At 32.4% G+C, this 24,559-nt stretch overlaps 1 protein-coding gene across 2 annotated transcripts in view; it reads left to right on the top strand.

The window, feature by feature from the left end:
- Window positions 1-24,324, top strand: part of eIF5B (eukaryotic translation initiation factor 5B) — an 89,937-nt gene extending 65,613 nt beyond the window's left edge. For both annotated transcript variants that reach the window (XM_074142248.1, XM_074142247.1), the window contains one exon: window positions 24,084-24,324. In XM_074142248.1, coding sequence (XP_073998349.1) covers window positions 24,084-24,191 — 108 coding nt within the window. In that variant the 3' untranslated portion in view covers window positions 24,192-24,324. The remainder of the gene's footprint in view (window positions 1-24,083) is intronic.
- The last annotated feature ends 235 nt before the right edge of the window (window positions 24,325-24,559 follow it).

Below are 24,559 nucleotides of genomic sequence, written 5' to 3'. Positions count from 1 at the left end.
AAACATTAAGTGTAGAATAAACAACAACTTTTTAGATTAATAATTCTGTAGAATATTTGCCAACAGACTGACTGACTTTAGATTCAAGTACTCACCTTGTACAGCAGAACAGGGTACAGTTCCAAGAAATGAGTCATATAAATTCACTATAAAATTCTGCTAAATACGGAGCAATTTATATTTGTATATTAAGATGTGCGTATTATTATTATTGTATTAATCCATATTCCCTTATTATTATAACTTACATGTTTCTCTTTACTAATAAACATGAGGTGTAAATTTTAATAGCTGCTCTAAATAACTACTCGGTATGAATTTAATATAACGAAAACGTTTAATAGAATATTAAAGTTGTAGTAAAGATGACATTATCAGTAGTAATACCACTATGTCTGATTTTCAGAGGTTTAATAATGTTCATTTTAAATAATCAAACCAATTTTTTATTTTTTCAATTTAAATTTATTGGGTCTCAAGAGATTCTTCTAGAGCGCGTCCAATTTCGCTGTTCCCAGAATGAATTATAAAGGAAGGCCATACCTATCTGGTATGTCCGCATTGGAATCCAATACGCTAACTCTGGAGCTAATCCCTTCCCCTCTCTCGTTAAAGTTTGTACTTTTACATAACTATCTCTTATTTGCAGTTTACGCATACCGTATTTGTAAATTTTCAAATTTTCTTAAAAACAAAATATTAATCACTTAAGAGTAGCTAGCACTGCACGTGTTGTGTCAGTGTGAGGGGCTCGTGTGGCTAAGCATGTTACTTCTCGGGGAGGAAAAACCAAGGCCTGTGAGCTTTACCCCAAGAGTCGCTCTCCAGCATTAAGAGTCTGATTAAAAGGACAGATCTGGAAGGTGAGCTTTAAAGTGAGGGGAGCCACAATAGATCCAAAGGGGTCGCAATGGCGTAGGCCTTGAGGCCGCCCTAGTCTAATCTAATCTAAGTGTAGCTAGTGGAGATTTCACTTAAATGTGCAATAGATTAAGTGCACGAATAATCTAAATGTACGTAATTAGTAAATATAGTATTTTTATAGTTTCAAACTATAAGCTACAAAAAAAAACCTGCCCATTTCAACTAGCAGCCTGTTGCAAGCCGGATAGCAGAAGGCGTGCCCCTGGTGTGGGCGTAGTCGCCATGATTTTTTTTTTGTTAGCTTCTGATTGGTCAATCTAATCTCCCATATTTTACATCAATATTCCTGCATTCTGATTCGTTAATTATTTAACACTAATTATTTTGTAGAAAAATATACAGGGTGACCAGAGTTATATGCTCCACCCACTTTTTTTTTTAACGGCGGGAAATTGCGAAAAAATAAAAAACACGTATTTAATCATTTCTAGTCTAGTTCATTTTCAGTGATTAACCCATTTTTTTAAACCCCTGTATCTCGAGATACAGCATCTAACTTTTGTTTTTCAAATGGAACGTTATATTTTTTGTTGCATATTTTTGTAGTATTTGAGCTCCTAAAAACAACCAAAAAAGTTTTTTTGAAATCGGTTAGGTTTTTCAAAAGTTATGGTAATTTAAAATATGAAAAACAAATTTCAGTTTATTGTCAAAATTACGTTATTTTTTTTAATGAATCTGTTCAAACTGGGCACAACCAACGGATAAGCAATCCAAAACTCTGGACTCCCACGCTTTGCTTGTAGCAGCACTTATGGTGGCGAAGTCAAGATCTAGGCAGCAGGCTAGAGTTATTCGACGTTTCAGATCATCGACTGAAGCCACGGGATTAAGGATACTTTACACTTTATTTTTTTAGGTATCCCCCACAAAATATAGTCCACTTGGGTCAAGTCCGGAGATCGAGGTGGCCATTGGATGGGACAATGAGTCCCTAAGCACTTTTCATGGAAATTTCTCTCCAGATAACCTCGAACAACTCTCGCATTATGTGCCGGGCAACCATCTTGTTGAAAATACTTATCTATCCGACGTTGTAGATGAACATCTTCAAGCGGAACTGGCAAAATGTCTCTGAAAAAAAAGTTAGATACCTTTCACTAGTTAAGTTCTCTCTGTAGAAGTATGGGCCGATTAGTTGATTTCCTATAACTCCACCTAAACGTTTGTAGAAAAAGCAACCTGAACGTCGAATACTTCTAGCCTGCCTATATCTTGACTTCGCCACCATAAGTGCTGCTACAAGCAAAGCGTGGGAGTCCAGAGTTTTGGCTTGCCTATCCGTTGGTTGTGCTCAGTTTGAATAGATTCTTTAAAAAAAATAACGTAATTTTGACAGTAAACTGAAATTTGTTTTTCATATTTTAAATTACCATAACTTTTGAAAAACCTAACCGATTTCAAAAAAAATTTTTTGGTTGTTTTTAGGAGCTCAAATACTAGAAAAATATGCAACAAAAAATATAACGTTCCATTTGAAAAACAAAAGTTGGATGCTGTATCTCGAGATACAAGGGTTTAAAAAAATGGGGCAATCACTGAAAATAAACTAGACTAAAAATGATTAAATACGTGTTTTTTATTTTTTCGAAATTTCCCGCCGTTTAAAAAAAAAGTGGGTGGAGCATATAACTTTGGTCACCCTGTGTACAAAAATTTTACCAATTTTTTCCCCATAGGTATTTGATAAATTGTCTGATTATGCAATAAAAATGTATGAAAATATTTCGTTAAATGTAATCATATTTATTAGTTGATCTTATTTATGTTTAAGGTGAAAAATTTGGTAGATTGGTATGATTTTAAGGAAAAAGGATAAATTAAAATCGGCTTAAACGTGAATTAGGAAATGTAAGTTCGCCAAGTTATGTTATTAGTTTGGCGTTTGACTTTAAATGAAATCTGGGAGCCTAAACATTATTGAATAAACATCTAGTAGGTGATTAATTATTAGTTCTATCGTGTAATGCCTATTTCTTGAGGCTGCTTTAAGTCCAACTACCAATTAGGTGTCGTAGACGGAGGCGACTATCAAACGTACTTAACAATAAATTTCTCAATATTAACCATTAAATAAAATCCAAGGTCTCTAGACCGGGAATCGAACCCAGTACCCCAAAGTAAACAATAGCTTTACAAGTCTCGCCTCTAACCGCTCGGTTACCGTGGAGCCAGCCTGTCTAAAGTATAACTCCTGTATAACTATTTTTAAAAATAGCTGGATTAAATTGTCTCAAAACTAGATCAACTCAAAGCTTCTTTATGTTGGCACCACTTTCTTTTATTTTTATTTTTCAAGTTTGATTTCCGTTAATTTCTAAGAATTACTAGTGTTTTCGCCACTTTAACCATATAGACAAATACATACCCTTCCTTTTTCAATCACCAATCTCTGTAATCGCAACTCAATCCTAATCTAACCTAATAATAAGTTGGAAACTTCGAGATACCTACCCTGCTTTTTCCCAAACTCAAACTCCAAATGCTCCAAACTAATCCTCAAAAATCCTCCTCCATATTTTCTTCTCAGTGCACACAATCAATCAGAACATGACTATCTGGGGTGAGGAAATGCCCTGGGCACTAATATGACTTTTTGAATGAAACTTTATGTGGAAACCTCAAAAAACATGGATATTTCCCTTGAAAACCCAATTTGAGAAAATTTGATCACATTACATCCCTTTTTAAGGAGTAAGAGAAAGTTAAACTACTTTACGCAATCTTTTTGTCCAAGGCAACAACTAGATTTTTTTTTTTTTTTTTCTGTTCAGCCATTAAAGGAAGCAATAAACGAAATTAGCATGATGTTAGATATCTTGTAAATTTTTTTGTTTTTAACATTGCTGTTAATTTTAGAAACGATATTAAATGGCCTTACCGGAAACGCCCAGTAAACATCCGTCCTATTAAATAAATAGCGTTTTTTTTTTCTTTTTTGCAATTACGTAATTAATACTCGACCGGATGTGCGCGTAATAGTTAACTGTTGATAAAATTTAATCAAGTATGCTTTCTTTATTCTGTATCAGTGCCTTCTTTGTATTTTGAAATAAAGAAAAAAAAAAAAAAACACTTTTATAACAGCTTTTATATTCGTCCATAATTTAATGAGCAAAAATTTATAATCATATTTGGAACTGGCAGAGACATTAAAATATATTGTGTATAAAAGATTTATTTATTAAAACGTTTTGCAACCCAAAGAAATTTATCTATAAATGAATCCTGTTGAAAAATTATTGGAGAAACAAAGCTACTGGGTTCCATACAAATTTTCGAGATTACCAATAATTAAAAGAAATATGGGGGTTCCCAGAGGGCACTCATTATCATTTTCATAATCAGAGAAAATTGGTATTTAGTAAATATTAAAAAAAAATCAGAGCAAAGAAATAAACATAAGTGTAATGTTTGAAATAAATTAGTGAATTAGAACCTTGAAAGTAAATAATAATACTATTATTAATTATTATTATTAGTATTATTAGTAATGGTAATAATAATAATAGTAATAATCCCAGCTCGTGTAGTATATGGAAATAAGGAGAACCTTGATAGTGGGCGCTAATGACCATGAAGTTGATGCGCCGAAAAAAAATAAATAAAAAATAATAGTAATAACAATAATAGTAATAATAATAATGATAAGAGTAATAATAATAATAGTAATAATAGTAATAGCCTTTATATCCAAATATAACGTGTGCACAAGTATTTAATTTTAATTTTAAGTGTATATAAATGATTAAAAAAACAAACAAATATTTTAATTACAAAGAAGCCAAGAACTAAACAAAAAGAATTAACCTGAATAAAAAACTTGAAAAAGAAATAAATAATAAATAAATAACTTGATTCTTGAACACTAAAATAAAGGATTAAAATAAAATAAAGTAGATTTAATTGATAACTAAACCTATCTTCTTGTTTCTATTTCCTAATTTCTTTTCTTTATTAACCAGTGTTTCTTTCCTATTTCCCCCAAAAAATTTATTCAGATCATCCTTCCATCTCGAGGAGTTCAATCAGTTAGTATAAATTCCAAGTTATAGAAAATCATAAGACCGAAAATACCATTTTTCTGAATAGACTTTTAATCCCCCCCACCCCAGCAAGTGTCATTGTATAAAGGGCAGTGAGTAGTACTAAGCGTTATGTAAGGGCACCAGAATTTATATTATATATTGTATAAACACACAAAAAAAAAAAAATAATAAAAATTAAAAAAAAGATTGTTGACAGTTTTAATAAATTGTTATAAAAGTTTTATAAAATATAGATAAGAAATATAAAACATAATGTAGGACATGAAATTGTGCTCTTCATTCATAAAAATATTTCTAGCACATCATATACATAAATCCTTGGATCAATAAACAATAAACACTATAAAACAAACTCATTCTCCTTTTCAACATTATGAATTAGATAAGAAATGTGGTTTTTATCTGTAATTAATTGTTTGGTACTTTTTTTTGTTTTTTTTTTGAATGGAGCATAGCATGCTAGTATGTGAATGAATAGAGTTTCCTTTCACTTCGTTTTAAATTAATTCATTATACAAGAGAATAACATTAAAAGTATGAATAAAAGAATTTTTATTTTACAATTTATTTATAGGAGAATTGTAGATATAATTTTATTAGAAGTAAAGGTCTTTAAACAAAATACCTATTAAATGTACTTTTTAATCGGTTTAAGACTAATTTATTATTCTATGTACATATAAATCTCTGATATCGGTAAATAATTATTTAAATGCTATGTAACCTTTTGAAATGTTATTCTTTTTTCGTTTTAAGTTCCTAATTTATTACTTCTTTTTCTATGGAATTAAACATTTTTCTTAATTGTTACCCATTCTTACTGCATAACTCTGCAAAGACTCATAATTTATAAATACCATGAACTACAAATATTATGTTATTAGAACTGAGCTTCCTTCAATTTTCTTTTCTAATTTTAGTCTCCATTTGAATGAAAATGGATTTTTGGCCCAGTTGGATTAATTATTACGACCTCTTCTCTGTTCTCAACCTCGCCACCACATCGTGATTAAATAAAATTTGTTTGTAATAAGATTTTAAAATTTATTTTTGATTTGTCTTTATTCTTTTAGTTTTTTCTTATTTTTCTATACAAGGTTTAGAATTATGCACATTGTGAAAACTATTTATTTCAGGCAATATTATTAAGTAGCTAGGCGTTAGATTCAATGCCACCTCTTGCATTTTCTGGTCGGTAACATGTGTACGTACGTGCGTAATAAGGTTATTATGAAATATATCAAAAGAAAGAGATTATTATTATTATTGTTGTTGTTGTTGTTATTGATATTATTACTGTTATTATTATTGTTATTATTACTGTTATTGTTATAGTTAATATTATTGTTATTTTACTAATATTATAAAATATTTTGGCGAATCAACTACTTGTGGTCATTAACGCCGTGATTATTATTATTATTGTTTGGTATAGTTGTTGTTTTGGTAATTGATACTGGGATGCCATTCACGAAGTGTGACGGTTATGAATGGATAGATGGTGTGAATGGAAGTGAGCCGGTGTGGAACTGTATTGTCCTTGGAGGGAAACGAGCCGAAACTGGTGCCCAGAATGCTCGGCTGGTTCTTCTTTAGACTTCATCACTGCCATATCTTTTCTGAAGGGGTTTGTTTTGTCTTTTAACACTTGCTTCACTTTCATTATTATTTCTATTGTTCTTATCGTCCACCGGTAGAGCGTGTGTCCGTCCGTCCGTCTGCCACTAATCTATATTCTTCCAACTCTATATGGTTATCGCATGTACAGTCTTAAGATTTAATATTCGTGTATCATACCTAATTTATCTTCACAAAGTAGACTCTAGGTATCTCTCTCTCCTTCTCTCAGTGACCCTTATCTCCTTTGATAAATGGATTGTAAAATGATGTTCAATTGAGAGCTGATGATCTGGAACGTCCGACGATCTTGGAAAAATACTGAGCGGAAGACAGAAGAAAAAAAAATGGCCATGGGAAATTTTTGAATAGGAAATAAAAAAAGAAAATAACAACAAAACTTATTACTTCTTTGACCAATGTTACAGTGTTTTGATTTCCAATGGATCCAGTAATTTGTAAGTTTACTCCTGAAGACAATATGGACCATTGCCTTCAAAAAAGGGGGGAAAAATGCCATTATCTCAGAAGTAAATAGCTTGTGAAATAAGGTTTCAAATCTCTAACCTGAAATCTGCTAAGCATATTACAAAGCATCTATTTATTATTGTACATTTGTAGGAAGAAAAATACTAACTTTGAGGCTATTTCACTGCCCCTAAGTAAAGCAATATCAACAAAGTGAATTTTGGATAAAATCCAGTCTAACCTTACTTAGATGTAACCTTACAAGGAATGCAGTAGTTTATTTTAGTAAACACAAAAGATAGAACCATATATTTCACAAAACTGGCCCTTTATAAGGAATTAACATACACCTCTTTTTTTTTTTTGTAACAAAAATAATGTCAATAAATGGGGCGGTTGTGTTGGTCTAGTGGTCATGAGTGTGGCTTTGTGTGTAGAAGATCAGCGGTTCGAATCCTGTGTGCGGCTACTTTTTATTTGTTAGAAAAAAAATTGTTAACAGTAAAGTATGTGCTTCCTCCTTCGTCCACGATACCCTAATTGGTAATTGTACGTTAAGCTTCGCCTTAAAAAATAGGCGATTACTTTTAATTTAATCGTAATAGAATTTTCTTGAAATAATGTTTTAAAAGAAAATTATAGATCGTTACGTTATGTTCTTGAGGAAAACTAAAAATACTGAAAAATTGTATTCAGTACAGTGAGACTTTTGGTCAACCTTATTTTTTTCCTAATTTGAAAATTTAAATTTCTCCCATTTGATATTTGATATTATTTACGAGGGTCGTTTAAAAAGTCCGTGCAAAAATAAAAACTACTTAATTTTTTGGGGTAAACCTTTTTTATTTTTCAACATAGTCTCCTTTTAGGCTTATACACTTCGTCCAACGCTGCTCTAGTTTGTTGATCCCTTCCGAATAATAGGATTTGTCCAAGTCTGAAAAATAGCCATTCGTTTCTGCAATCACCTCCTCGTTTGAATAAAATCTTTTTCCCGCCAGCCATTTCTTCATATTGGGGAACAAATAGTAGTCCAAGGGAGCCAAGTCTTGAGAATAGGGGGGATGTGAAACGAGTTGGAACCCTATTTCCATTAATTTTGCGATCACAACTGCTGAGGTGTGAGCTGGTGCGTTGTCGTGATGGAAAAGGACTTTTTTGTGGGCCAATCGTGGGCGTTTTTCTTTCAGCTCGGTTTTCAAACGGTCCAATAACGATGAATAATATGCACCTGTAATAGTTTTACCCTTTTCCAGATAGTCGATGAGGATTATTCCTTGCGAATCCCAAAAGACAGTCGCCATAATCTTTCCGGCCGAAGGAACGGTCTTCGCCTTTTTTGGCGCAGATTCCCCCTTGGTAACCCATTGTTTAGATTGTTCTTTGGTCTCAGGAGTGTAGTGATGTATCCATGTTTCATCCACAGTGACGAAACGACGCTTAAAGTCCTGCGGATTCTTCTGGAACAGCTGCAAACCGTCCTTGCAACACTTCACACGATTTCGTTTTTGGTCAAGCGTGAGCAATCGCGGCACCCATCTTGCGGATAGCTTTGTCATGTCCAAATATTGATGCAAAATATTATGTACCCGTTCATTCGAGATGCCCACAGCACTAGCAGCAATCTCACGCACCTTCACTCTTCTGTCATCCATCACCATATCATGGATTTTATCAATGATTTCTGGAGTAGTAACCTCAACTGGGCGTCCAGAACGTTCAGCGTCACTTGTGCCCATATGGCCACTCCGAAAATTTTGAAACCACTTATAAACTGTTCTAATCGAAGGTGCAGAGTCACCATAATGTTTATCAAGCTTCTCTTTGGTCTCCTGAGGCGTTTTGCCTTTCATAAAGTAGTGTTTAATCAACACACGATATTCTTTTTCGTCCATTTTTTGAAAATCACTCGACTTCCTCGATTCAAACGAATGCCAAACACAAAGAAATAGACCGATCTGGCTGAAACTTGGTGTGTGTTCTTCCAAGAGATGCTACTAACTAAACATAACCTCGATACGCGCCAGTAGTGCTATCTCTCTGACTTTGCACGGACTTTTCAAACGACCCTCGTATTTTGTATTTATTGCAAGGATGTAAAATATGTAGGAATGACACTTTAGTAATTAGTGAACCATATTTAAAGAAAATTAGCTGTTTTCGAAAAATTAATTTTGAAAAAAAGCTGTAAAGTTGTACTTTTTTGCAACTGATTTTAAAACCATAAAACTATTATATGCTATTATCTGGTTGCCTTGAAAACAAAATGTCAGAGTACTCTTTCTGCATACGCACAGAGAGGTCAATTTGTAGGGGGAAAAACCCTTTTTTTGGGGGGGGCTCAGGGGGCCTCAAAAAATGGATCAGTGAAAACTCAAAATAAAAATAAAAAATCGGCACCTTTTTCTCTTTATCTCCCTCACTAAGAGGAGGAGGTCTCTTTTTTATAAGGTCAAACACGTGGCCCTAAACTGTCGGAGGGTTAGCCACGTGTAGTGGGCTACGGGAAGTAGGTCATGGCAAGGGTTGTTGTTATCCCCAAACCCTTTACAAAACTTTACATTCAATCTTTTCGCACATATTTATCAATGGATTTTTTATTATCAATGGATTTTCTTTTTTTAAATATATATTTCTGTTCACTGCTCCACTGCCATGTATATATATTATTTAACGGTTTATACATAATTTAGAAGGCATAAGTTTTTGCACAGAAATATTATTTAATTTATTATCAACGATTTTTTGTTCTGTTTTTTGAGTTTTATATTCAAGCAATTTATTATATAACCTTGGGAAGTTATATAATTATTGTTTCCCAATTAAGTTTTAAATAAACTGTGTATATTTTCATTCACTTAGATCTTCTTTTTCAATTGAATTTACAGGACTATTGATTTTAAGGCAGTTTCAGTGAAATGATGAGGTAGCTTTCCCTGTACTTATTGCTGTAAAATGTACGATTTTCCGAACAATATTAATATTGGTAAAAATTAAATATGTTTCCAAAAAAAATTGAGAGTTTACAAAAAAATAGTTCGAGATCTTGAGATCGTTCTTTGGGGAGTGTTCACAATCACTTTTCTACTTTCTTTTGGAGGGCAACATCCCCCCATTTCTAAAAGAATGGTGTGGTTAGTGCCACGTGTCTCCATTAAATGAACACGTGGCTGACCTAGTTCTGTCTATTGAAGAAATACTCAAGCTAAGGGGGATGTATTTTCCACACGGTTGGTTTGGCCTTTTGGCGAAGCTGAGTGTTACAGTATGGTCTTCTTTATATTACTATATTGTATATACACATGCGCACAAGACCCGCGTGTTTTTTTTTTTTTTAATTATCTATGGCAAATCACCAATCAATAAACTCACCATTTCATCTTGCAAAACTTGTGTAGAAGTATGTACTTTTTATGTGAATTCTATCTTTAACTTTAGAAAACCTTAACTCTTAACTGGAAACCGGAAATTAGTAATGACAATTAATTTGAACTAGCTATAATTTTAGTTATGAACTAAAAAGTGTTTTTGAAAATAAGCTTCATTCAAAACTCGCTATAGATCTACCTTTCTTTGTGGTTGTAAGAAAACATAGTTAATTGTTCGTGTAAATTAACGGAAGTTGTTAGTATAGAATTCTCAAGGTTGTGTACTTTCTACTTTTTGTTTTCTTCGTGATTTCCGGTCGTTTAATTTTTTTTTTTTTTTTTTAAATTGAGGATATTTTGGGTAATTAAGTGTTGTATGTCCTGTAGTGATTTTTCTATCTATAAATTCAAACAAATAGATTAATATACAGGGTGTCCCAAGCTATATGGATAACGACTTTTTCTCGTAAACTAAGGTAGCTAGAAAAAAACTAAAAAATACGTGTTCCCTTAGTTTTTTGTTAGAAATCCAAATTTATTTTGTAAATTTTTTTCGGTGCTTCCAGAAGCGAGATACAGGCACCAACTTCCTTTTTTCAAATGGGAAGGTGTGGTTTTTATTTCAGAAATAGATTCCTCTATTTTTTCTTTAAGAAACATTTACTTGAACGGTTTTTTTTCTGTGAGCGATATTTTATAACACCATCAGGCTTGTAAAGAGATAACTCGATAGGCAATTTGATGGGCGTGTTATATCGACACGGGAGGCGATTCAGGGGTCCACCTGTTCACCGGACTTGACACCTATGGACTATTTCCTTTGGGGATACCTGAAAAACAAGGTGATTATTCATAACTTTTTTCTTTCTTTCCTTATTTCTGCTTATCTAAAAGCATTTCTAAATCTAGGGGTAACAGAATCAAGCCGGAATTGCATCTGTAGATGAACTAAAGCAGAGAATAATAGATGCCTGTAACTCGGTTAAATTCGAATCTATTTCTTTGGCAGTAAGGGACAATTGGCAGGAAAGAGCATGTCTATGCATCTCTAATGGTGGAGGCCATTTCGAGCATGATCTGTAATATTAATGTGGAGTGAAATTTATAATAAAATAGTACTTTTCTTCTTATTTAATCAACAAAAACCGTTATAATATTATCATTTTGAAATTTCTTATAAGAATCATGTTTTCATTCATAACTTCTAAAATATCGCTCACAGAAAAAAACCGTTCAAGTAAATTTTTCTTTAAACAAATAGAGGAATCTATTTCTGAAATAAGAACCACACCCTCCCATTTGAAAAAATGAAGTTGGTGCCTGTATCTCGCTTCTGGATGCACCCAAAAAAATTTACAAATTAAATTTGGATTTCTAACAAAAAACTAAGGGAACACGTATTTTTCAGTTTTCTTCTAGCTATCTTAGTTTCCGAGAAAAAGTCGTTATCCATATAGCTTGGGACACCCTGTATTTTAAAAATACAAATTTATGTGTTTCCTCTTCTTCGGTGTGTAACAGTGCACTGCAACCTTCAAAATGTATTGAAACTCCTTCAACTAAGCCTGGTGAGTCCTTACAGCTCCCGCTCCTTTCCAGACGAATCTCAAGATCTGAGAGGGTTCTATAGAGGGTTGGTTCGTCCTCCTCTAGCATCTGGTAGGCTACAAATTGTCAGAATCTTCGTTGTCTAAGTTCCCCCACAGTCGGCTAATGGGTTTTAGACCCACCTTCTTTTTTTGGGCCCACTGAGAGTCGACAATGCCCCGTGAAGAAACATGCTATTCTGTTAGGATAGATAGATAGATTAGACTAGGGCGGCCTCAAGGCTTACGCCACTGCGATCCCTTTGGATCTATTTTAGCTCCCCTCACTCTAAAGCTCACCCTCCAGACCCAGTCTTTTAATCAGACTCTTAATGCTGGAGAGCGACTCTTGGGTAAAGCTCACAGGCCTTGGTTTTTCCTCCCCAAGAAGTAACACCCTTAGCCACACGAGCCCCTCACACTGACACAACACGTGCAGTGCCGTTTCCTCCTCTTCCTGACAGAACCTACAGAGGCTATCATCTGCCAGGCCCATGCGATGCATGTGTTTCCAGTGGCCAGTTAATAGGCCTAAAATCAACCTTATAGGCCCACGGTCTTGAAGGATTAATTCTGCAGTCAGCATTCTGTTAGGATGTCTTTTCCACATCCTAAATAGAACCAAGATCTCCTGGAAATCTTCAAGGAGGATACAGTAAATATCCTTAACTAACTCCTTAATAGAAATTTAAATTTTAAAAAGTTAAGGATTTATTTAACAACAAAAGGTGCAGAAATCAGCTTAATACCAAACATTTCATTCATATTTCAGCTCTTAATTTCAGCCATTTAGAAACGTTCGTAAAAGCTGAAGTTAAAACTGATACAAATTTTTTAACAATTAATATCATTTAAATAATTTTACTGCATTAAATTTTCATTAATATTTTTTAGAATTTATTAGATGTCCAGACCCTTATATTATTTCATTCATAACAAATATTTCGTTATAATAATGATAAAATGTATATTACATTTTCATAATTAAGTAAATAGACACTTTATTCTACCTCTATTCTAAATTATTCTTCTAATTTATCTTTATTATGCCCTTTATTCTGTATAATCATCTTAAACATGCGCCTATTAAAATAGAATGATAAAGTTAAGAGTTGGTTTCTCTCTAAATTTTAATTACGTAGTTGAAACAAAATTTTCGTCTTGAATTCGTTTTACAGAAGTAAAAGAAACCCCAAATTAATGTTAAACTAATTACTGAAGACAAATTAATTATTAATTTCTACATTACAATTTAATTTAAGTCCCTATTGGGTAACAGCTCCGGGCGCTAATAACCTCAGATATTGAAGCGCCTTAAATACAAAATGAAAGATTTGCGACCAGTAAAAACCCGAACACACGTGGTGCACAATGACCTTGGAAACTAGGCCACCATTATAGATTTAGGCCGTGCTGCTCATTAAAGGGGTGAAATAAGGGTGGCCACCCTGACTGCCTGCGTACTGACCTCCTTTACAACATACATGTAACAACAAACACCCATTCAACTTTGGAATGTAATATCGCTTATCATAATAAAGTTTTCTCGCAAAATATGTGGACTTATTTCTTTAATTTTGTTTTTCCTCGTATTTTTTAATATTTGTATTAAATGTGATCTAGTTTTGAAAGATATTTAAAGAGTTAATTGTTAGTATTAAGACTCGTAGTTGGGCTCAAATTAAATTTATTTGGAATCATTTCTAGCCCAGAAATAAGTGTAATTGTATAAGACTTGCCATTCGAATAAATTACAAATTTAGATGTATGAGATCTTAGTCCACGTAGATCTTGCTTTACAGCCAGCGACTCCCTTCTACATCCTACAAATTTAAATTTAAAGGCGACTAACATGGGAAGTTCCTTTATTTCCAAAGCTCTCCGATCCATCATGGACCTAGGGGGCCTCCACCAGCAACAGCTGCCATTTTTGTACCATCCTCCGCAGTTGAATTAGTTATCTTTAAAATCTTCTTCCATATCCTGCGATCAGCCTCTTCCACGATTTGGTAAAAGGTGTTTTTTTTTGTTGGATTCTACCAACTTCAAAAATAACGACAACAAAAATTGGTAACAATTATTACCTTTTATTTTTATTTTTGTCATTAATAGGTTTCTGATTGGTTGAAATCATTGAAATGGTGCAAATTGATTGGCTGTTGATTGAAATAGTGCAAATTGATTGGCTGTTGATTCAAATGGTGCAAATTGATTGGCTGTTAATTAAAATGGTGCAAATTGATTGGCTGTTGATTAAAATGGTGCAAATTAATTGGATGTCGGTTAAAATGGAGCAAATTGATTGGCTGTTAGGTTTTGTGAGTATCCTCCTTCACTAAAACGCCATTCGCAAGCAAACGGCAAGCTTACCAGAATATCCCGTTGCATCCCACATAAAAATTGTGACCCAAAAAGCTGCTCTTTAATTGTAATACAACCCATTTTATCCTGACTGATTTTTTTTGTAATTAAATGCGATATAAATGCCACGATTCTTGCCGATAATTTGAACAAATAAAAACAGTGGTTTCAGCGTACACTCTCTTTAAAAAGAAGAATATTATCCTAGGATATATAAAAAGGGATTATCTCATTGGTTAGCTTGTACTGGATTTCCACGCGGAGATTCTGGATTCGAAACCAGATTTTTGAAATAAAGATAAATCGGAAGAATAATTTGGAATAGAGTTAAAAAAAGTACCTATTTATTTATGAAGATGTAATATACATTTTATCATTATTATAACGAAAACTTTTGTTATGAATGAAATAATATAAGGGTCTGTGACATCTAATAAATTCTATAAAATATGAATGAAAATTTAATACAGTAAAATTACTTAAATGATATTAATTGTTAAAAAATTTGAATTAGTTTTAACTTTAGCTTTTACGAACATTTCTAAATGAAATTAAGAGCTGAAATATGAATGAAATGTTTGGTATTAAGCTGATTTCTGCACCTTTTGTTGTTAAATAAATTCTTAACTTTTTAAAATTTAAATTTCTATTAAGGAGTTAGTTAAGGATATTTACTGAATCCTCCTTGAAGATTTCCAGGAGAGTTTGGTTCTATTTAGGATGTGGAAAAGTCATCCTAACAAAATAGCTTGTTTCTTCACAGGGCATTGACGACTCAGTGGGCCCAAAAATAAATAAATAAATAATAATAACTTTTAATTTTATTATTTTCTAAGAAAAAAAGAATCGAATTAAAGCAGAGTTCTCGCATGGGAATCGAATCCCTACCCGTTCCTCTGGTTCTGGTTTTTTTGGAGAGAATTGATATTTTTTGGGTTTTTAGGAAAATTGGTACTTCAATATTTTGTGAAAAGTTAAAAATAAAAATAAATAACAAATGCTTCTTGATAATATTTATTTCTTTTCCAAGTTCAGTAGCACGAATCTATTTTGCGTTGTACTCGTATAACAACCTTGAAAATTATTTCTGTTCATCTTTATTTATAATGAATGGATTTGTCGAGAATTATTTATTAATATAAATAATGCAGCGTTAGAAATTATTAATAGCCTAGCTTGCTGGAACTGAGTAGTAGTAGTCCATCCTCCTGTTTCCTGAAGAGAGGGTGGTGTGCTGATGGATATCCTGCGACTGACATACTGATGATCCTCCCCCTTGCCACGGCCATCTCTTGCGGTTGGCTGTGCAGGATGGTTTATTGAATGCATTCACCACCCACCACTAACATTCAGCTGGATATAACCCCCTGCATTATTAAACCCATTCATCTAACTTTCCCAGCGGCAGCATGAATGGGCACTGACCCAGTTACCATTAAACCATCTTTTTATTTTTTTTACCTTAACCTGGTCCTCTCTGCTTTATAGGGACGGTCTAATTTCCATAATATTTCAATGGGAATAAAATTCAATAATTTTAAACCAATTTAACGTAAGTTTTTAGGCTATTCACTATAAAATTTTACTCACTGCGCTCGCTAGAGCAAGTACAGTAAGTTCCAGAAGTTTCCCAAGCCGAAAAATGGACAGATTTCTTCAGTACAGGGTGTTAAGAACATTAAATAGTAGAAGTAGCACAAATTATTGGGTAGAGTAATATTTTGAAACTCCTGTAATTGAAGAAGGTTGCTCTAAGGCGGAGGGTAACCAATCTGTGGCCCACGATGCACTGAAATAAAATGAAAATATAAAAAAAAAAAATTGTTAGGAAGAAAATAGCGCTTATGGGAGATTGAGGCAATACAGTATTCAATTCCTTGTTAACCCTTTTTACTACTGAAGACCAGTATAACATACACGTGACCCCAGGGCCTTTCCTGGAGGGCCAGTGGGCATGTGTAAACGCGGTGACTATTTCCGACGACGTTTAGTAAGCGATATGTCTGCCACTCTCAGTGGAATTCCAGCATGATTCTATTTTTTAAAAGACTAAGTAGGAATTCCCAAAATATATTCTTGTTTAGGTGAGAAATATCCAAAAATATTTGCTGGGCTATTTTTTGGAGTACATTTTTGTGTGAGCAACTATTTCCGTCTATAAAATTAGGCAAAACGGCACACAGATCAAGAGAATACTGATAATCATCTATCTACCTTAATGAAGATTGTCTGTTCTCAGTCTCTGAGAATCCAGATATTCGGAAAAAATTAGTAAATATGTTGCGGCCCGCGTGAATCTTGCCTGTTGCACCAAGTGGGCCAGTGGCTTAATTGAGTTCAACATCCCGTGTTCTAAGGAGTTAAGCCAAGAGTGGACCGAACCCTATCATATGCGATAGAAAACTCTCGAACTTCCATCCAATTCTTTCATATGCAGATTTCTACATTGGTTACATTAACTTTTCCAATTCTGTAGAATCCGCAGAAATTCTGTTAAATCAACTTAGATCTTTACGGCGGTTTTATAAACTTTAGTGATAATAATTAATTAAATATGGCTGATATATTCCAAGATTCAAGAATACTAATGAGTTATAACCTTGAGAATACTAGTAAGGGAATTCGTGTGAGTAGTCACTTCAGATTCTTCAGTTAATGAATAGATTTGATAAGAAATGATATCCGGAGAGAGGAAACTATCATTTTCTAATCAGCGATAGTGGCTATCAGTTTTGACCCATATATATTTGGTAATCCACTCTAGAACGGAAATTACTTCATTCAATTTTTTAATCAGCAATCAGATTTATAAATAATACAGTTTCTGTTCTCCAAGTGTTGAACAGAAATAATTGTATTATTTTAAAACTAATTTCAAAGTACTCGTATACATTGAAAAGGCTAAATAGCAGCAGTGTTATATTCGAAATTTGGTTTTTCATGGGGTATAAGTTCAGTAAGCCCTTCTGAACACTCTCGTTCATGATCACTTACACATTTTTAAAATTCTTTGCAATCAATTGATAAAATTTGCTCAAGAAAATTGAGTGAGTTCATAGTAAACTGCTACTAAAAATCCCCATCTACAATGTTGATGCTACCTTGTTTGTAAGTGGAATGCTTTAAAACTTCAAATTAAAGCGGGAATACTTTACTTAGAACAATTTTTCCTAACAAATAAAAAGTAGCCATACACAGGATTCGAACCGGTGATCTTTGACACACAAAGCCACAATCATGACCACTAGACCAACCACCACAGCCCCATCACTTAATTAAAAGAAAATATATTAACTGAATTGCCACTTCTCAGTACCTACAGTTTTATTAGTATTTTTGTGGTGATTAAGTTAATAGAATAAAAATGGAAGGGAAAAATTTTCAATAAAAATAAATAAATAAAAACTTTAGTTATGCGAGTTAATAAAGTTAATCAGATAATAATATTTGTCTGTTACAATTTATTTAAGCTCCCTAAACAATAAATGATTTAAATAGACATATTTATATCCGCTTTTAACTGGAAACAAATTACTTGTACTTATTGACAAAAATTTATTTAGTAGACAAGTAGAGAAATTTCTGTATTTAATGTAAAATACATTATAATAAAATAATTACTACATTCCTATATAAGCAAAAGATAATAATAATGATTCTTGATGTAAATTAAACATTCTAGCTAAACTCTATTTCTTTATTCGTATATTATGATCTCAGCTTTAAAGATTCTATTACATAATGGTAGATCTTATTTAGGTGATCATACTCGTATGAGTCTGTTTTGAGAATATTGATTTAATTGGGACTTCCTTTTTTGAAGGAATTCCCCCAAATAGTTTCTTCTCAGTGGAGAATGCAGCGGACACAAACTGAGAGAAAGTACTCCCGGGTTTCAATACTATTTAGATGGCATATCGTAAAATAAAATTAAAGCATTTCCGTTCAACTGATTTTCTACATATTTGAAATGTGAATTAAATATTATAGAGGCAATGGACATTAATATTGTATCTCGAAACAATATAAAATGCTCATGTGTACGTGAACATATCTGACCTTTTAGAAAGTCGTATGTTATTCCGTACTGAATTATTTTCGTTATAATTATGAAATTATGTAGTTTTCAATTCAGCACAAGTACAAATTAATTTCCTGTTTCAATTTGTCTGTAATTTTTGTTGTTGTTGCCCTATATATATTGGTGGTGAAAGTACTGATAAACCTGTTATCTATTATCAACTTGTAGCTTTTAAAGCTAGGACTCGAACCTGGCTTCAAATCTTTTTGCGCATTGTCATCAGAATTGAACAAATACTTTATTATAATTTGCAGATAGATTCATATTTTAAAAGAAATAGTTTACGTAATAAAACCTTTTGAAATGAAGGCTAATAATAATATTATTATATAATTACCATCTATTCGTAGGAAATTATATTTGGGGGATCCCTTATTATTACAAAGTTGATTTATCTACTTAACAAACACGCATCTCTCCCCTCCACTACTATATAGTATTGTTAGTGTGTTTGTAATCTTGTTTCTAAACTTACATAAGGAGGAATTGTCAATTATTATTACTAATTTTTTTTTTTACTTGGTATTCCGCTTACTTTACTCGACGGATGTATTTAATTGCTTCTGCTTCCTTCGCAACTATTTTATCTTATCTCCCTTCTCTTTCTCTTCTCCATCTTGGTTCGTATCTTAATTTCATAAATTGGTTATCGCAATTTTAACTTCCTCAGGAAGTACGTCTCTCTTTCTCTCTTACTATTCTCCCTTGCTGAGCCATTATGAAAATTACAGAAGATTTTTTTTTTCAATAAACAACAAAATTCAAGAAATCTGTTCTAAACAGATTAAATAATTTATCTTCTTTCTTAAATTTCTTAAAAATTGATCTTGAAATTCACTATTTTTACTAAAACTCAGATGATTTTAATATTAAATGGTGAAAAATTCATTAAAAGGCACAATTTTCTTCAGATTTTTAATGTCGTTAAGCATATTTAATTCTTCTTAATATTTAATATGGGGAAATAACTTCATATATTCACTGAAATGATACTTCACTATAAAGCCCAATCACCTCAACGCCTAGAAATAACTTTTTTTCATAATAACAATCTAAAACAATATTAAAAATGTATTATATCGACTTTGTCAAACCAATATCTGCTATGTGCATAATGTAAAACATTTAGATATTGAATAAAAACGTTCTCCTGTTAAATTTTATGCGAAGCAGATTTTTGAAAACTAATTTAAATTAAAGTTATACGTTATTTTATTTGTTTTTTAGGTTTTCAAATGTAATAATTTATTAATTATTACCAAATTAGTGTAATTTGTGCACTTAGCAGATTATAAATTGTCAATTATCGGCACACAGCAGGTGCTCGAACACCGATACTGGAATAGCCTTCAGCTGGTCGCTTACAGCCTGAGTTCCCTTGAGGTGATTTTTCAACTTCGGAAAGAGAAAAAAGTAACAAGGACTCAAGTCCGGGCGCATAAGGAGGCTGAGGAGCCACAGGAATGTTTTTACTGGCCAAAAACTCTGTTTATTGAAATTGCTGTGTGACAAGGAGCATTATCGTGATGCAACACCCACTTGTTCTTGATGTTTTGGTCTCACACGAATGACCCTTTTTCGAAGTTTTTCAAGAATCTCTCGGTAAAAGTGTTGATTGACCGTTTGACCTTGAGGTAGAAACTCTTTGTGGACGATTTCCGTGGATATCGAAAAAAATAAATCAGTGTTGTGCATTTGATCTTCGACTTTTTTGGGTCTTGGAGAGGTTGAAGTGTGCCACTCCATGCTCTGGCGCTTGGTTTCTGGGTCGTACTCAAACACCCAAAACTCGTCACCAGTCTCTTCCCGAAGTTGAAAAATCACCTCAAGGGAACTCATTTTGGGACAGTTGAAAACATTCTAACGGCTGTAACCGTCCAGCTGAAGGCTATTCCAGTATCGGAGTTCAAGCATTGCTATGAGGAGTGGAAGAAACGTCTCCAGCGCTGTGTGGCTTCAGAAGGAAGTTATTTTTAAGGTGACAATATAGAATTGTAATTCTTTTTGAATAAAAAAATCAATATCATTACTTAATTTACAGTCCTCGTACGTATTAGTGAAAAAACATGTCTAATTTATATTAGTATTTTATTATTGTTGAAAAAAACTGGCATTAATCAGACTTATACTTTAAACAATCATAAAATGGATGGTAGTCAGGGTCAATAAACGGTACAAGTACTAACGGTACGAAAATTTAGTTAGTAAACTAGTCATAATAGTCAAAATGTCGAAATCTCAAAAAAAAAAAAAAGTGCAGATATTGATTTGACAACGACGATATAGAACAATAAGCAGAACGTACCAACATAATCCTCATACAATGTAATTTATAAAGCTATCTTTTATTAGCAACAACAATATTTCAGTTTCATTATGTCAGCTCAAAGTTTATGTCTATTAAATCAAATTAAGAGTCTCTCCAACAAAACAAATAACTTTTTATACTTTAATAATACATGCTACAAAATTAATACAGTTTGAACCATGTCCGTTTTGTAATTCTAACAAAATTAGAAAACAATATTTGTTTACATTTTACGCAATTTATAAGAAAAAGGTTTTGGAACTTGTAAATAACATTTATTATTATTTAAAAACAAAATTAATTTAAGTTTTCTTTTATATTCATAGCTAATTAGTTTCTTTGGTTTATTTAATTATTTTAATTTATTTTAAACTTTTATTTTTTTACTTCCAAGGTCTAGTCTGCTTATTTTGTAATTCAAACCAAACTCTTCTGTAAATATTATTGTCGTAATAAAATAGACAAAAACGTGCCATTTTTTTTTTACATTTTTCGGGAATTTTTTTAAAAATAAAAGTTGTAGAACTAATTAGGTATACCTAGTTTATGGAAATACGTAGAAACCGTTTTCTAGACAATTCTATAAAAAATGAAATGTCCATACAGCAATGTAGCGCTTCTTTTTGTCGAGTTGAAGTTCCAGCGTTTTTTTGGGTTTTGTTTTTGCATTTTGCTGACCAAACTCTGAACCAAAACACAAATTAATTTGTTAAAACTACTCTCTTTTTTTTCTGTACTAAAATGGGCCCCAAAACCGGATATTTCCGTTGAAAAGTCTATATAGAAGAATTTCTCACGACAACAGAACTTCCTTTGACCTAGTTTTAGTCAGTGAAAGTGAACTGTTGTTAATCATTTATTTGGCGATTCACTTCCGACCTTTTTTTTTTTTTTTTTTAAATTCTGATAGGTAACTTATATTCCAATTGTAAATTTTTTTTTAGGAACGATTTGATGGTTATTCAGGCCGTAAATACTCCATTTATAAGTCCTAGAATGGGCCATTTGCTAATTTTTGCTCAATTTACTGTCCTATTTTTTGTCTACTACAGCTTTTCCCAACTTTTTTTTGGCTCGCCTACCACTTGGTAGTAGATCATGCTAAATTGTACCACTTCGTAAAAATGATTGTATTTCTTGAAATTTGTTAATCCGAATGTATTTTAATATTATTATCTTAATTTGAATAGTGATACAATGTATTTGTTACAAAAATTTCAAGTTCATGTTTACTTTATAAACTTTGTCAAATGTAAGATCTTAGTTTTAAAACTTTCTTTAAATAATTAAAAATTGCATACATATTTTTCTCTTCAAGATTATTAATTAATTTACAAAGTTCTTCTTTAGGATTATTATATTTTTTTATATGGAGTGGGATTCTAAAACTTTCATAGACTGGGCAGCTGATAAACAATTAATGTTTCCGGCTCGTTCTTATTCCACATTAAACAATGATCTTTGGGTTTGATTGTATAAATTACAGTATTAATTTTAAATTTAATAACATAAGGGGGCCACCTAATCTTATTTCAGAAGGAATTCATTCTTATAACTTGAAAAGAGAAGAATTTATCTAAATATTGTTGACCACCATTTTAGCAATAAATTTTGTTAATTCCAAAATATATTAAACATAATGTTATTTACTTTATTTAAATCAATTAAGTGCAAATATTCCCTGTCTAAATTATAGAAATATTAGGTTTGTGATATAAATATTAGTATTCTAATTCTAGGAAGGGTTTGAAATCTAATTATCATTCGAGTTTTGGAAAATACTCCATGAAAGACAATTTTAATCCTGTTATTATATTTTCTCTTATATCTAGAGACAGACTAACCTTATTAAACCTTATTACCTTGTGTATGATTTAGGGGAATTTTCTTAATTCCTTACTTAATATAATGTTTGGTGTAATTAAACCGTTTCTTTTAAGAAATGTTTTCGTTTAAATAGCATTACCTTGTTATAAAAGTCCCTTTCAATATTTTTTGCTTGTAGTAAGTTAAATATTTTTTATGTTTTAAAAAAGTGTATGATTTAACATATTTACAACTTTACTGAATAATATTATTAATTAAAATAATGTTTATGAATTATAGGAAAAAACGTTTTTATATTTTTATGATTTAATTTTTTCCAATTTTTTTTGTCCGCTATTATTAATAATTTTTCGTGTGTCACCAACCAGCAACTCGCGTTACCACAGGTTGGGAAACGCTGATATACTACAATATTAAGGAAAGGGAAATGTAAAGCCTAAATTTTGGGTTTGAAGATCATTTCTCTGCTAACAGTTTGTTTTGACTCAATGGTTTGTTGTTCACTTTTCGAAATTGACTGGAAAACGACTCCTTAGCTCTGTCTATGAAGTTCGTACATTTTTAAGATAATTCCTTGCTTACTACTTAGTGCAACAGTCCTTAACAAGTTTTCCCCCATTCATCACGGTCTGCTAACCTTAAAGCGCCATCTTCTCACTCGAACCCGACGAAGATCTTCCTCCACATCATCGAGAGAACCCTCGAATTCTCCTGCCTCCTGGGTTTTCTTTTAACAGTTTTCAGAGGTACCCTTCCCACAGGCATCCCCTCTCCACTTGACCCAACCATCTCAATCTCCCCTTAATTTTTATTTGGATGACTTTGACTGGTTATCCAAACAATTCCATCAGTTCAATTTCCATTCGCCATTCACGCACTTCGGCCCAAATTTTTTTCTTGCCCAAACCCCGAGGATCTTTTCATTTTCTTTACTAAAACTGCGAACTGGCATCAGTTACCTACCTGTTGCTATTCTCGCCTAGATTTCTGCAATTATATCATTGTTATTTGTAATAAATGACCCTAGATATTTAAAATCATCGCACGTTGGGAAGTAAAGCTCTCGAGGTTCGCATGTATTTGGTCTTTACCTGGTTGATTTCCACACCTCATCTTTCAGTTCTTGAAAAGCTCCCCCTTAGGCCGCTTTAGTCCGCGCTATGACCACTGCATTGAAGATTACACAGGATAGTGGATCCCCTTGCCTTAGGCCTGTACTTCGAAGTTCTCAGTCAGTGTGTTATGTATTTTAAGATAGTTCCTTAGAAGTGGTTGGCTGTATTAGCCTTCCCTATAAGGTTACATTCAGCATAATGTACGGTTTTTTCATACTATTTAATTGTTAGTAATAAAATTCAAATGTTCGGAATTTTTGAAAAAATTTAGAATCTTGAAATTAGTTGTAAAACAACATGATGATTGTTGGCATTAAATGTTTGTATTTATTTACATTGTTTCAATTTTAACATGTTTCATTTATTGTTTTGTTTACAGATCAGTCGCCAATCGATAGATGCCTGTAAGGAATACTTCCGTGATGATCTTGTCAAAACGGATTGGCACCTGATGCTTGAATTAAAAAACCTCTTCCAGATCTTATAGCACTATATTTGTGTAAAATAAAATTGATGTATACATAAGAAAAGATGAAACTGAAGATAGAAAAAACAAAATGAAGGCATATATATCTATATACATATATATATATTTCATAAATAAATGTGATTTATTTTTACCTTTGATACTTCTTCCCCTTGTTTGTAAATGTGAGAAGTTAAAAAAAAAAAAAAAACAGTGCTTGTAAACTAGTATTATTTTACAAGCAACGGAAATAGGGAATAAAACTAAAAAGGTTTTATAGTTTTTTTTTTTGTTTTTTAAAGTAAGTTCTTCAATGAAAGATAGTGCAAGTAGTAAATAGTAAATGTGATTGGAAGGGAAGTGGGAATTTTTAAGGGTGATATAGAAGA

The sequence above is a fragment of the Rhodnius prolixus genome, unplaced genomic scaffold (genome assembly GCF_049639745.1).
Source record: "Rhodnius prolixus isolate KJV_2025 unplaced genomic scaffold, Rpr scaffold_6, whole genome shotgun sequence".
NCBI classification, from domain to species: domain Eukaryota; kingdom Metazoa; phylum Arthropoda; class Insecta; order Hemiptera; family Reduviidae; genus Rhodnius; species Rhodnius prolixus.
The sequence above is the reverse complement of the archived record's forward strand: the minus strand, read 5'-3'. Positions and strand labels throughout refer to the sequence as shown.